Source organism: Quercus suber, unplaced genomic scaffold (assembly GCF_002906115.3).
Source record: "Quercus suber isolate HL8 unplaced genomic scaffold, Cork oak 2.0 scaffold_32, whole genome shotgun sequence".
Lineage (NCBI taxonomy): Eukaryota > Viridiplantae > Streptophyta > Magnoliopsida > Fagales > Fagaceae > Quercus > Quercus suber.
In genome coordinates this window covers 1109497-1123824 of record NW_027069497.1, presented here as the reverse complement: position 1 = coordinate 1123824, position 14328 = coordinate 1109497, and the positions used below count along the sequence as shown (strand labels likewise).

Here is a 14328-nt window from a genome sequence, read left to right as displayed (position 1 = left end):
TAATTTTAGGTTTATTTAATAAACAAATCGAGCCAAAGCAAAAAAAAAAAAATTGTTCATGAACATGCTTGTGAACAATAAGGGTTGATAAAAAATAAACCGAACTTGGGCTGGTTTATGGGCTTGGTAATAAGATTTATATGAGCTTGAAAAATAAACTGAATCTTACTAAACTTTTAATTAATTGAGAGTTAGGACCATATGTTGAAATTAAATAGGCTTAATAATATGCTTAATATAAGTTTGATAATATACTTGTATTGTATCTCGAGCTCAAAAGCTTGATATTGAGCTTGAGCTCTCTAACATCAAGTTAAGCCAAACTGATTTCAAACTATTGGACTATTTGACAAGCTTAAGCTTAAGCTCAAACATAGTTTCTAGACTTAGTTCAAGCTCAAGCCAAACTCAAAAATTTTATATTTGTCGACAAATATCGGTTGGTTTACTGCCCTTAAAAGTCAATATGGTTAGCTGCCCTTACACAGTTTCAAGACAATCTTGAATATATTTTTTTTAAAATTTTATTTATGGAACAAAATAATCTTGAATTGGATCATCAAGAATATATTAAAAATGATGACATCAGGAAGGCTGGTAGGCTTTTCTTTGCGTAATCTATTTTATTTATCTTACAACAAGTGGGGTAGGCTTTGCTGAAAAAAATATAATTAAAAAAAAAAAAAAAAAAAAAAAAAGTGGGGTAGGCTTTGCTGAAAAAAATATAATTAAAAAAAAAAAAAAAAAAAAAAATAAAGAAAGAAGAAGAAAGTGGGGGCTTTGGCCTTCTTAGCCTTTTTATTTCCTTATTATTCTATTTATTGCAGTGAAAATTCAAAATTGTCTGTTCCCTTGTTCCATTCAGTTGTACAAGATCTTCCTATATATGCACAATACCGCCCACAGGTTCAAATGCAGAAAACCCACAATATGGCAACATAGCTCGGTTCAATGGATATTCTTACCCCGATTTCGCGTGCTGCCTTCATAAAATGAACTAGTATAGTGCATAGATGCATGTATTTTTCTAGTCCTTCACCATCTAAGGTGAATGTTAAAATTGTATTTTGAACAATTGCTGAAACTGTAGAAAAAAAATGATGAATGAATGAATTTAATTATGTAAATTATTAATTGGAATAATAGCTAATCATAAGCAAGACTAGATACATGATAAAATAAGTATACTATTTTCTTTTTCATTTTTCTTAATTTTAGAGATTTAAGCATTTAATAATGTAATTTTTTTAGATTTTAAGTTCAAAAACTTAACTTGGGCTCAAGTTTGAGCTTGATATTAAGCTTGGGTTTGGCTTGACTAATAAATCAAGCCAAGCCAAGCTCAGATTAAGCTTTTTGGCTTTTCCATAAGTTCAAGGTTAGACATTATTTTTAAGCTTGTCACAAGCTCAAGCTAAGCTCGAGGTTTTAATTTTTCCTAACGAGCCAAGCTTGAATATGCACTACTTGACAAAACTCGGCTTATTTACCGTCCTATTTGTTTGATTCATGGAAATGCTTACCCAAGTATTGTTTGGTAATACTTGGAAAGCTATAATTTTATTGAACATTATTAGTCATATGAAAAATATACGCTAGATATGTTTTTTGAAAAATGTACCTATGTTTGGATAGAGCGAGATGGGAAGAGAAGAGAGGAAAGAGAAAGAAACTACGTTTGGATAGATAGACAGAGATGGGAAGAGAAGACAGGAAGAGAAAGAAACGTGACCAAAATGTACTAATTATATTTTGGTTTTCTTCCACTCTTCTCTCCTCTCTTTCTCCCAGATCTCCCCCCGTTCCACCAAATCAATCCTATTTTTTTTTTTTTTTTTTTTAACATAATTGAATCGATACCAATTGCAAGATACCCTTATGGCCTTATCTCTGTGCTAATTTGATCTCCTATTTTCAATTCACTTCAAAAAATAAAAATTAAAAAGGAGGAAGAACAAGGGGGGTGCATTCCCGCAGAAGGCCTCAAATTACCCTAATTATAGGGCGAGAGTTGGAGCCATGAGACACACTAGAACTTACCTGATTTTTATGTTGTTGTAATAAATCACAATCTGTTCAACAATTCAAGTAATTATATACAATTTTAGGCAGACATAAGTTGTTCCACCAAGTACTTGTCATTAATCATACATTGCATTGATGCATGGAACTAGTTTTTTCCCCTCTTTTTTGTAATTTTCACAAATTCTCCATAAACGTTCTATACATCACCTGCTTATTGCTTTACACGTGCAAAGAATGGCAGAAGAGAACCTGTACAAACTAAAATGCTTCAGATTGATATCAATCACTGCTGAAAGTTGGTAAAGAAGTTTATAGCCAACTCCATCCAATCACCACTCAAATTTCTGATATATATCTGCAAGAGCATTATAGAGGATGGCAGCTGCAGGAGGCCTTGGCAGGGAGCCAAGAAGTATATCTAACGAGTTCAATGACTGGCTGCCATAGAAACGAGAATTCTCCTTTGTTCGTGTGGTGACAAGACTCCCTTCAAACGAACAACCAACAAATGCACCTGCATGTTCAAAGACAATCAAATTCTGCAAGCATAAAGAAGGAACTACCTAAAAATATGAAAAGTGGAAACAAAGAGGAACTGTAATTAGCTTTCAACAGAGAAATGCACAATATAGAATGAAATGCACCTTTACTGCAGCTGTATGTATAACAAGCAGCATAACCGCCATCACCAGCTCGTAGATCAGCTTCAGCTGCCCTTCCTACATTTCCCACTGCTGCACTCAAACCAGCTCCAATTGAAAGATGGACATTACCACTAAATGTCTTGACGGCATCAGTTGTTCTCAACACAATTATGAAGTCTGTCAACTCCCCTCCAGCCTATAAGAAAAAGAAAAGGAGGTTTTCAAATTTTACAGAAGAAAAGAGAACTCAATGAGATCAAGGCATAAGAAAGTTTCCTGCAGATACATATAGGTGAATGCAGGCTTGAATTTTAAACATGAGATAAATATCTATTTTGGATAAATAGTCAATTAACATATGCACAGAACAAAAATTGAGGCTGTTCAAATTTTCTAATATTGTTTGCCTTGAAGAATCTGGTAAAAGAACATACAATGACAATTTTTTTTTATAAGTAAAGAACATACAATGACTATTGCTACTAACATGTTGATACAGTTTGCTTCCATTTCGTATAACTTGGAATAGATAAAAAGAATTTATGTCAAAGTTATTATAGATGAATTAGCTCACCTGAGCCCCCCAACCCATACCAAATGTAGAAATGGCAGATGGAGGAGACCATGAACCATCTTCTCTACGAGCAACCACAAGTCCAGTTCCTATGTTGTAGGTAACCATCATTCCAACTTTCACAACAGTAATTATTGCAAGGCCTTTTGCTTGTCGTAGAATGGCATCTGGAATTTTCTTCTCAGGTACCTGAGCATTCATATAATTTTATGTTCCACCAATTAAAGCACTAAATAAGAACCCAAGAACTTTAGCCAGATAATTGCACTAGAAGCACATTAAATATATAAAATTAACACAAGAAATTAAGTTTTTTTTTTTTATAAATTCAATAGTTACTTTGGGGGAGGGGGATTTGAACTCAGGATGTCTCCATTAGAAACACGAAGAGGTGTTAGCTAAGCTACAAGGTTCTTGGATAACAGAAGAAATTAATGAAGAAACACATATACAAGTTCTTCCCTCCATTCTCAGTAATGTGTGAAACTAGACATAAGTTTCATCTGCAGTAATTGAAAGAGAGAAAAACCTTAAAGCAAGTAAGACAGTTGCTTTAATAAAATGCCTTCTTTGAATAAAACACTAAGGAATATATCTAATTCTAAAAGCTAAACCCAAACCCATCAGGAAATTTGTTTCAAGACTTTTATTGAAGGTTTAGGCATCAGCAATTAATTTTTAACTGGTAACTCATACAAGCGTCCAAAGGGTCTTGAACCCACAACCTCACCCTCCACCTAGTACTTACAACAGAAGGAGGTGTCAGTTGAGTTAAGAGTTCATTGGCAAATTGCCTCCAAATGTAGCATTGTTTGTTTGGACAGCAATATTGGAGAAAACTTTTACAGTTTATAATCTTGTAAAGTGGAAGAGGATTATTATGGATTAGTGTTGTATCTGTAAGTAAAACGGAGTTGTTGCATGTTGACCACATGCTAATTTGCTGCTTAGTGGCAATGGAATTATCGGTTTTTTTTTTCCAAGTGCTATTTGGTGTGAGATGGGGTCATGCCTAATAGGTCAGTGCCTGCTTCATTTCAATCATGGCAAAGGAGACCTACCTATTTCAGGAACAGAGCTCCAAATGTGGTGCCATCATGTTTCATGTGGACTATTTGAAGGGAAAGAAATAGATGGATGGGACAAGAGCTTGTTATTGATAGAATAAAGTAATCTTTTCCAATCTCTACCTTTGGCTGTTGTTAGATAGTAGTAGTCTATGAACTTGATTTTTTGGACAAATTGCATACTTGATTATTATTTGGGGGATACTTTAGCATACAGCCTATCTACATAAGTTATTTCCTTTGTATTGTCTCTGTTTTAGGTTTTAAATAAAATTATTTCTACTTATAAAAAAAAATTAAACTCAAACTCTTACCTTATTATACTTGCGAATTGTGTTTGCTGCCTTATAGATCTCATATTCCATGGACTGTCCCCAAGGAAAATTAACCCAGGATCTCAAAGTACTGAGGTCTGTCAGGTCATGGGTTGGCAACTGAGCAGCACGACTTACTTGGTCCATCAAGTATGGCTGGACAGACTCAATCCGAACACAGCATACATCACAGACCCGTTGGGGGTCTCCAACCCGGAATTTTGTAGGCAGTAAGCTCCTTCCTTTAGTGCATTCACCACAAAATATTCCTCCACAAAACCGGCAGTGATGCCTGGAGCAGATGATTGGATGAAACCGCACACCACATAGCATACAAGCAGAAGCAGCACTGTCAGGCAACCATTTTGGCGGCTCTGCTTCAAGTATTTCCCTTACATTGCCAAAATTAGCCTCTGTAAGAGTCTGGGCGATCTCATTCCAAGCTTGCTCAAGTATATGGTTTGATACCAAAGAAAATGTACACCTGTGTATATCGCCAGAAGCTAAAGCACTTACTTTCCCACGTGCCATGAGTAACATCTCCTCGATCACATCCCACATGGTCAACTGCTTTTCTTCCCCAAGGCACTGGCCCCACCCCATATCACCTTCAGGGAAGTAACCCCCATTCGAGTAAAAACCTTTGGCCCACTCTTCATGATCACTTTCCAACATTGGTGGAACGGAAACAGGTATCCAAACCCCAGTATCTTCAGATAGCGGTGAGTCGTAAAAGAAGTATTTTCCTTGCTTCTGATGGTCAGCTTTAGAGTCTCTTTTCTGATCATTCTCTTCTCTAGAGCCTAGAGGTGCGTCAGTTTCACATTCTCCAGATTCATTCAATCTTTGGCTCTCAGTAACAGCAGTGGACACCAAATCATTGTGCTCTTTGTGATTGTTGAACTCCCCATCATTCTATCATCGGTATGAACAAAAAGCAATTCAACTATCACTCAACAACGCAGAGATGCAATTAAGAAAAAAAAAAATCATCTTTCACAATCTACTGTATCGTATGGGACTCACAAAGCAGCAGCCATCCTAACAATAATTAAGTGAACAAAAAAACTAATTTCATTCAATGAAAACCTGATACTCATTGACCCACCAACCCAATATCACCTACAAGGCCCCGATTCTAAATTACCGAAAACCATAATCGGAAAATATAAACAAATCAAAACTATTCCATGAAACAGAAACAGTCTTAATAAGGGCCACTAAGAGAGTACAAACACCAATGAGAGGAAATCATAAAACATTAAAACCCAGAAACCAAACTCAGTTTGAGTCTTAAAATTTAGATTCTTGACCTCCATCTAAGAAGAGAAAGCTAGCTAGGTTTGGCCATATCAAAACAGAAAGAATATAACAAAAAAACCCAACAATCAGAAAATATAAGCAAACATGAATCATATGGATTATAATCTAAATTAACAGTAATAAATTTAGCAACAAATTACAATAAAAACTCAAAAGTTCAAGCAAATAATCTGTATCTATAATCTTCCCCCGAAAAAAACAACAAAAATTGACAAAATTAAACAAATAAAAGTAATAGTACCGGCGGAGAATCGGATTCACTGCAATTGAAATCTTGGGCAGAGGATGAACTGGAAACCCTAGGGTACAAATTGTGGGTTTGTTTCTGGTGGGTCTGGAATTGAATCGTAGAAGAATCAGGGTTTTGATTGTTGGGTTCCATGGTGGATTTAACTTAGGAGTTAGCGAAAATTCTCATCAACAAACACAAACTACATACATGTTTTGCACTCCAAAACCCAAAAACACAAGAAAACGTTTGATTAAGGAACAACAATAAAAGCGTTGGCACTTTGGCCAAGCTCTCTCAGGAATGATTTTACGTTTAGCTTACGTGTTCTTCTTTTTGTTTTTGTTTTTGTTTTTTTATTTATTTATCAATGAAATTGAATCGGTTGGGATTTGGATGGTTTGTATGGGCCGAAAGAGAAGGCCCAATGAGGGAATGGCAAGGCAATTGTTTTTATTATGGGCCGAATGCCCAAATGGATGATTCTCTTTTTACTTTTAACGACAACAAAGTGGGGCCGTCCGTAGTGCTTTCTCCACCAATTTTGAATTAAATCAGTCAAGGATTTTGTTGTCTAATAAAAGACTTGGAATTCTCTTTTCATACAAAAAACCAAAAGAAAGAAAGACTTGGATTTATGGTCGGTTTTAGGCTGGAGCATTTTTCAAAATTTTGGAACACTTTAGCTTGGCCTTAAGTTGGTTTTCCTTTATTTAGGGCTAATTAAGAGTAACTTTACAATACTGCACACCCTTGGTGCCAACTGCCATGGTCACTCCATAAATATAAGTGCTTGTAGAGTATAGGGGATAAGGGTTGGGGTTCAGATCTACCAGAGGAAGTTTCACACACACATACACTTATATTAGATTAGAATAGAATTTCTATCTTGTAATAATAATAATAATAATAATAATAACTTTACAAGTTTTTAGGTATGAAAGACCTCGACACCTAATTCATATAATATATATAGGGCAAGATTTATGTATAGTATGTAAGTGCTGTTTCTTAAGTTTCCTTTTTAAGATTTTACTACATGAATTTTTTCTTATGAAATAGAAGTCTATTATTTAGTTAAGTAGTTACATGACTGAATTTTAAGGGAAAAACTTAAGAAACATTACTTAAGGTACTGTAGCTAAATTTTACCCATATATATGATATGTATGTATGAATGGATGGTGTATCTAAGATTTAAATATCCATTCAGTCAACTATAATTAAAATAAAATAAACTATATATCCTAAAAAAAATAAAATTAAAATCACGCATTTTACTATTTTAGGTGTTAAGTAAAAGGCTGCTTCTCAAAAAAAAAAAAAAAAAGTGTTTTTTTTGGATAGGTCGCCGTTTAACGTGTTGGACAAAAGGCTCCGTATCAATTCCATTTCCATAGAAATCTAGAAGCTGAAAAAAAGGTATTGGATAGGAGAACGAAAATAAGAATGATTCCTTTTACTACCATCTTCTGACTACTTACTACTATTACACATGAATACCAAGTGCGGTAATTGCCCTCTTCTTTTTGCCTTTTTCACAGTAACAAACAAAAAATAAAGAAAGAAAGAGAAGGTTTCACTTTCAGCCGTGAGAATTGTCAGCGACTGAACTGAAGATGGGTTTTGGTGTCCGGATCTTGGTCTCAATCCTAGTTGTCTTCCTTCTCCTCCAAACTCTCAACGCCACATCTTCGTCAAGCGTTCTTCGAAGGCCACTAGCTCGGAACAAGAACCGTCAGATCCCACCCAACTGCACCCACTTAGTGTCGGAGTCTCAGTGCTCGCACAACCCACAGTGCCGATGGTGCAAAAGCCAGTCTCTCGACGACACCTGTTTCACTAGATCCGAGGCTTGGCGCTTGCCCCTTCAGGTCTTCTCTTGTGACCAATGATTTTTCAAAATCCCAATTCAACGGATTTTTTTTTTTTTTTTTTTTAAAGGAAAAAGCTTTTCCTTTTCTTTTTCTTTTTCTTTTTCTTTTCATGTTAAGATTGGGTTGGAAATTAAAAAAATTTGATCAATTCTTATACTAATTCTGTTTGGTTTGTGAGAGAATGTCACTAAAACTATCACAAAAGAAATTCATTTGGGTTTTGGAATGGAATCTCTGATTTTTGTGTAATCCTTTATTATTATTAATTGAGTCTATTAATCAAATTACTTAAATTTTGCATTTTGACAACTTCATATTGCATATAGTCCAGAGTTGTTGTTGTTGTTGATGTGTTTTATGTAAATTGTGTGTTATGGAACCAACACTTCTGTCTGTTGAGCGAGAAAAGCCGCATGATACTCCATATTTTTATCCAGTAAGGTGAAAATGTAGACCAATACTGTTAGACGTAGTAGTGTCTGTTGGCTCCGAGCTTTTTCCTCACCAGTTGAAACTTGCTATTGCATGTGCTAAGGTCATGTCATGTTCATCTTTTATCAGCAAGAAGCAAGATTTAACATTGATGAGTCTTAGGCTGAAGTTGTATATGCCCTGTAGTCTCATAAATTTGAGTAATTTCTAAAGTAAGAACACTATATTATCTGTGTTCGTGATCAGCATACGTTCTGATTGGTGTTGACAGCAGACTGCAGACGGTTATCACTTTCCCGTTGATCATGGCATCACTTCGATTTCTAATCCACTGGATTTGGTTCATGACTACTGTATAAAAAAGCTATTTGAGGTGGAGGAAGATACTAATTTAACATTCACAACAATTCAGGCAATCTGGTTCTTTTTCCATAGGCAGCGGTTATCTGCAGGCGTGTGCTAGCCGATGCCCAAGACAAGGGTTATACTGGTGGTACCACAAGTGATGGTGAGTGAACTAGGATGGAATACATGAAAGTCATAATGCATTTCTCTAAGATGTGGTTTCTCCATTATTGTAATGGGTACTTCTCATCTGTCTCTCGCCATGTCGTTGACCATCTAACTTTGAATTTACAGCCACCCTATTAATCATACTGGTAAGAAGAATTGCTTTTGTGCATTAAAGCCTTACTCCACTCCACATCTGTACTAGTCCAGGATACTCCTATTTTGTGACTAGAGTATGGTATTACAAGCAACCAAACAGGCCCTTCAAAAATTAAGATCCTATCCAGAGCATCAGCCTCACTTTTCTGGCATAAACTTACCCCAGAATTTCCTCAGGTGTTTCTCATGGCTGAGCCATTCTAGCAGTCTGCTACCTTGTTCTTTGTCAAGTTACTGGTGAAGCTGCTTAATTCCAACTAAGTTAATTTTTTATACTTAATTTAATATCTTCCTACAATTTAGAGACTTAAAGTCTTTATTTGGCATTCAAACTAAAAGGGGCAGCACAATTGGCTTGGAATCACACATCATGAAGTGTAGGTCACTAGTTAAGATCTCCCCTTCCCCATTCCTTTGGGGCCACAACTTAGGAAAAATAATTCTCCGTGTGGAATTCATCCAATTCCTTAAGTAATGACGAACTTAATCTGACTTCTGTTATATGCCCCTAATTCTATGCCACAGGGCTAATTGTAGACAATTTCTTGGCATGTGCTTTCTAATTCCACATTCTGGCTTTTCTTATATTGTTTAATGCTACAAATCAGTCTTATATTGGGTTTGGATCTTGATATTTAGCCTCTTCAGTGGTCTAGCTCATATAGCACACGTACTCATCTTGTAAGAGCAAAGTAGAGGGTGAGGTTGTGGCTTCACAGCTCACAAAGTGATATTAAAATCATGCTATGCAAACAGTTCCATATTGTTAGGAGGTATATAAATTTGATGTTAAATCATCAAAAAATTACATATATGTGGGTCAGGGATTGTCAAGATTTTAGGCTTTAATGATACATTACCAAAGTCTTGCCGTACTCAATTCTGCAATATTCTGATTGGTCATTATCTGTATACAGCAATAATAAAGTAGAAGCACACTAGTGCTATGCTTTAGATAAGGCTTGCATCATAGAGGATTTATTTCATTTGAATCTGTATAAAGGGTAAGAACAGTTCCTCAGGAAATGTTCTCTAAAGTGGTGGAGAGAAGCAGAAAAGCTTCTCCATTATGAGGCTTAAGAGCACATTCCTATTAGAAATTTGAAATCGTATTCCACATTGGAGTGTTCACAACCAGCATCAGCAGGGGTGGGGGGGAAAGAGGTATGGAGCTTTACTTTTTTTATCTGGACAAGAAGTTAATGGGGTGGTGATAAAAGGAAATGCAGCAGTTCTGCAAAGTGAAAGAAAACTAAGCACTTCGGTTTTATTGGTACAGTATGGAAACAGGAGTTTTGGTGGGGAGGCATTCACCTGAGAGCATTGCCTTTACTGGACAAATTTCTTCCAGACTCATGTTGAGCGTTATATAAAGGCATCTGATTTCGTAAACTTTTAGTTGCAAAAATCTCCATGAGGGAACTTGGAGACATGGCAAACCAGCGCCTCACAAAGCCTCTATTCCTTCTCTAGTGAACTAGGGAGCCCATGAAAAAGAAAACTTGTTACAAGTGCAACCTGCAGAAGTACCAAAGTATGCAAATAGTGAGCTACACTATCACTCTAATTATCAAATCTGCAACATTGCAAATAGTGAGAGAGCTCAATGTTGTATTTTCAGTTTCACCCTCCAAGGAGCGCCATATGACTAATATGACTAGGTCTATTTCTAATTGTCCACAGATTCACCAGCCAGTAGCCACATTCAATTTTCCTTGTAAGTATATCCAATACAAGTAATCATCAGTTTATTTTATTGAAATCTGCCACACCAAGAGAAAGCACAATGCAGCCCTCACTTGTATCCATCCTTATAAGCCATCTGACGGTTAACTAGCCAAATCCTTGACACAGAGAGAGAGAGAGAGAGAGAGAGAGAGAGAGGCTAAATAAACTGATGATCGCTAGTATTGGATATACTTACAAGGAAAAATGAATGTGACTACTGGCTGGTGAATCCATGGACAATTAGACATAAACCTAATCATATGGCACTCCTTGCAGGGTGACACTGAAAATACAACATTGAGCTCTCCCACTATTTGCAATGTTGCAGATTTGAAAATTAGAGTGAGTGTAACTAACTATTTGCTTGCTTTGGTACTTCCGCAGGTTGCAATTGAAACAAGTTTTCTTTTTCATGAGCTCCCTAGTTCGCTATAGAGAAGGAACAGAGGCTTTGTAAGGAGCTGGATTATTGTCGACACAGCCTTCTAGTGTTTGGGAATCTTGGATTCAATCAAAGTATCAATTTTTTCAGCAACCTGAGACCCAAGAAAATAAAATAAGAGAATCAAAAAGCTGGGAAATGTTTTGGAAACATATTTATGTCAAATAGAGGGACATGTAAGTTAGCACTTAGCACAAAGCTTTAACCAAACGGGCAAATACTTTTCATAGTCATTTGCAAAGAAAACTAGATATCAAATAAGTGCAAGCCCCACACTCACTTGGAAGCCTTATCATTTCAATAGTGCTAATCCAAATTACATTTTTGAAGGATCTAATTATTCTCTCCTTAATTGACATTCAAATGAGAGCGAGAGACACAGATACAAGTGGGTAAATGAATCATAAAAATAAATGACTAGAGCTTCTTTTCTCATTTCAAATTGAACAACTCTTTGTTCAATAGTACACATAGTAGTATATCATCATTACAAGAAAAAAAGAAACTCAAAAATGAAATAATTAACAAAGAAAAAAAGAAAAACATTACTTAAAAAGACTTGCAAACCATCAAAGTATTACATCTCCATTAGCCACAAACTGCTTCACAGCATCCCTCATATCCTCATAGCAATCAGAACTCTCAAAGAACTCAATCAACCTCCCCAACTCCCGGTCCCCGAGATCATCTGTAAAGGGTCTAATCGGAATTGCATTCTCGGGCTGAAGCGCGGTGGCATTGGGGTTATCATCCACAATCACCACCCTCTTCAAATCCCTCCCCAACTCAGACAAGTCCTTCACAAACTTCCCATCAACCTCCTTGCAAGAATCCCTGTAGAGCCTGTGAGAGATCACGCAATCCGGGTCGAGGTGATCGAGGACTAGAGAGGCATACTCCTTAAGCCCTGCGGTGAACACCACGACCTCGAACTTCTCAGACAATGCGGCCAATAATCGGTCCACACCAGGCCGTTTCAGCACGTAGAAATTCATGAATTCTCCCTCAATACTCGGCCTCACCACGAAATCGAAACGTTCCGGTGGTGGGTCCGCCTTGGAATGGATCAATGTCTCGTCTAAATCAAGAAACACCGTTCTCTTAGGCAAGATCATCGGTGGGAGAATGCTGTTTTTCCTGTTGTTGCTGCTGTCGAAAATGAGGGTTCTTTGGACTGTGTTTTCGGTTTGGGGTTCGGGTTCAAATTCGGAATCGTCTTGTGGGATTTTCTTGAGGATCTTGAAGCCCTTGTGGCGATTCGGGGTGCCGATGCGGGCTAACTTGGAGAAGAGCCTGATGAGGCGGCGCTGACACGTGAATATGGACTTGTTGATGGATGCTAAAACCGTGGCAGACGCCGCCGCTACGGTCTTATTCTCAGGGGTTTTCCGGCGGTGCCGCCGGGGAAGGATCCGGCAGTCTTTGATGCACTTTGTTGGTGGGGTCCTCTTGCTGATCTTGGACACCATTATTCTTTGCTTTCAGAGAGAGAGAGAGAGAGAGAGCGAGAGAGAGGGGCTGGTGTTTTGGTGGTGCTTTGTGCAAAATGAAGTAAAGGGGGTGAAGGGTTTTAAATTTTGGTTCGGTTGCAACGGTCATGAGTGTGGTTGGTTCGGAACCGAAGCTAGATTGGTTTAAGAGACATAGAGTTGGTTTTGTACTTTGGTATGGCTTTACACGNGAGCCAAAAGAATGTTACATATATACTTCAAATAGTTGCTTTTACAATTTTATTCTTAAAATTTGAAATGGCTTGAAATGTTTTTAAAACTTTTTTTTAATTAAGGTTTTGTAATTATAATGATTTACAGTGATTTAAAATTTTATGGTGTTAAAAACAAATTAAATAAAACACCTTACTTGTTGCGGCCACCAACTAATCATTTTCAATTTTGGTCTGTTATTGCATGGTCTGGAACTATATTCCAACTCTCTCACAAAGGGTTGGATTGGAGCATAATTAGCCACGTATGAAAATTACGTGTAAAGCCATACCAAAGTACAAAACCAACTCTATAGTCTCTTAACCAATCTAGCTTCGGTTCCGAACCAACCACACTCATGACCGTTGCAACCGAACCAAAATTTAAAACCCTTCACCCCCTTTACTTCATTTTGCACAAAGCACCACCAAAACACCAGCCCTCTCTCTCTCTCTCTCTCTCTCTCTCTCTCTCTCTCTCTGAAAGCAAAGAATAATGGTGTCCAAGATCAGCAAGAGGACCCCACCAACAAAGTGCATCAAAGACTGCCGGATCCTTCCCCGGCGGCCCCGCCGGAAAACCCCTGAGAATAAGACCGTAGCGGCGGCGTCTGCCACGGTTTTAGCATCCATCAACAAGTCCATATTCACGTGTCAGCGCCGCCTCATCAGGCTCTTCTCCAAGTTAGCCCGCATCGGCACCCCGAATCGCCACAAGGGCTTCAAGATCCTCAAGAAATCCCACAAGACGATTCCGAATTTGAACCCGAACCCCAAACCGAAAACACAGTCCAAAGAACCCTCATTTTCGACAGCAGCAACAACAGGAAAAACAGCATTCTCCCACCGATGATCTTGCCTAAGAGAACGGTGTTTCTTGATTTAGACGAGACATTGATCCATTCCAAGGCGGACCCACCACCGGAACGCTTCGATTTCGTGGTGAGGCCGAGTATTGAGGGAGAATTCATGAATTTCTACGTGCTGAAACGGCCTGGTGTGGACCGATTATTGGAAAATGAACACAAAAAAAAAAAAAAAAAAAAACACTAACGAACTGGTGCTTTTGGTTAAGGAAAAATATCTGAAGCATTGAAGAAGTAAAAGTGAGGAGAAAAAGACAAATTAAATGAAGAAAATGGCAAAAACCAAAACACTCCATGAACATTGGAGGAGAACATTTTTGTCTAAAAGTACTGTGTCTTTTGTTCTCCTTTCTCTCTATTCTAGAGAGATCAATTTTTGGTGGCAATAGCAAGGCTTTACCATTTTTTCTCTTCCTTTCTCTTCTCAACCAAACAC

General features: G+C 37.4%; 3 protein-coding genes and 1 long non-coding RNA gene across 4 annotated transcripts; 2 read left to right on the top strand and 2 right to left on the bottom strand.

Moving 5' to 3' along the window:
- Positions 1-2025: 2025 nt before the first annotated feature.
- Positions 2026-6522, bottom strand: LOC111991743 (uncharacterized). Its single transcript, XM_024023541.2, has 5 exons — positions 6189-6522; positions 4625-5539; positions 3244-3432; positions 2670-2865; positions 2026-2539 (listed from the first exon to the last, which is right to left on the bottom strand). Exons 1-5 carry the CDS (start codon positions 6327-6329, stop codon positions 2355-2357), a joined length of 1626 nt encoding a protein of 541 aa, XP_023879309.1. The 5' UTR covers positions 6330-6522; the 3' UTR covers positions 2026-2354.
- Positions 6523-7526: 1004 nt separating this feature from the next.
- Positions 7527-9172, top strand: LOC136066350 (uncharacterized). The gene is made up of 2 exons (XR_010627799.1): positions 7527-8050; positions 8760-9172. It is a non-coding gene; the product is annotated as an uncharacterized LOC136066350 (long non-coding RNA).
- Positions 9173-11339: 2167 nt separating this feature from the next.
- Positions 11340-12879, bottom strand: LOC136066349 (uncharacterized). The gene is made up of 2 exons (XM_065770500.1): positions 11874-12879; positions 11340-11418 (listed from the first exon to the last, which is right to left on the bottom strand). Exon 1 carries the CDS (start codon positions 12791-12793, stop codon positions 11894-11896), a length of 900 nt encoding a protein of 299 aa, XP_065626572.1. The 5' UTR covers positions 12794-12879; the 3' UTR covers positions 11340-11418; positions 11874-11893.
- Positions 12880-13447: 568 nt separating this feature from the next.
- On the top strand, positions 13448-14079 carry LOC111991748 (uncharacterized). The gene is given in 2 exon segments (XM_024023544.2): positions 13448-13774; positions 13777-14079. Coding segments are annotated over 2 exon segments (555 nt in total). The 5' UTR covers positions 13448-13522.
- The last annotated feature ends 249 nt before the right edge of the window (positions 14080-14328 follow it).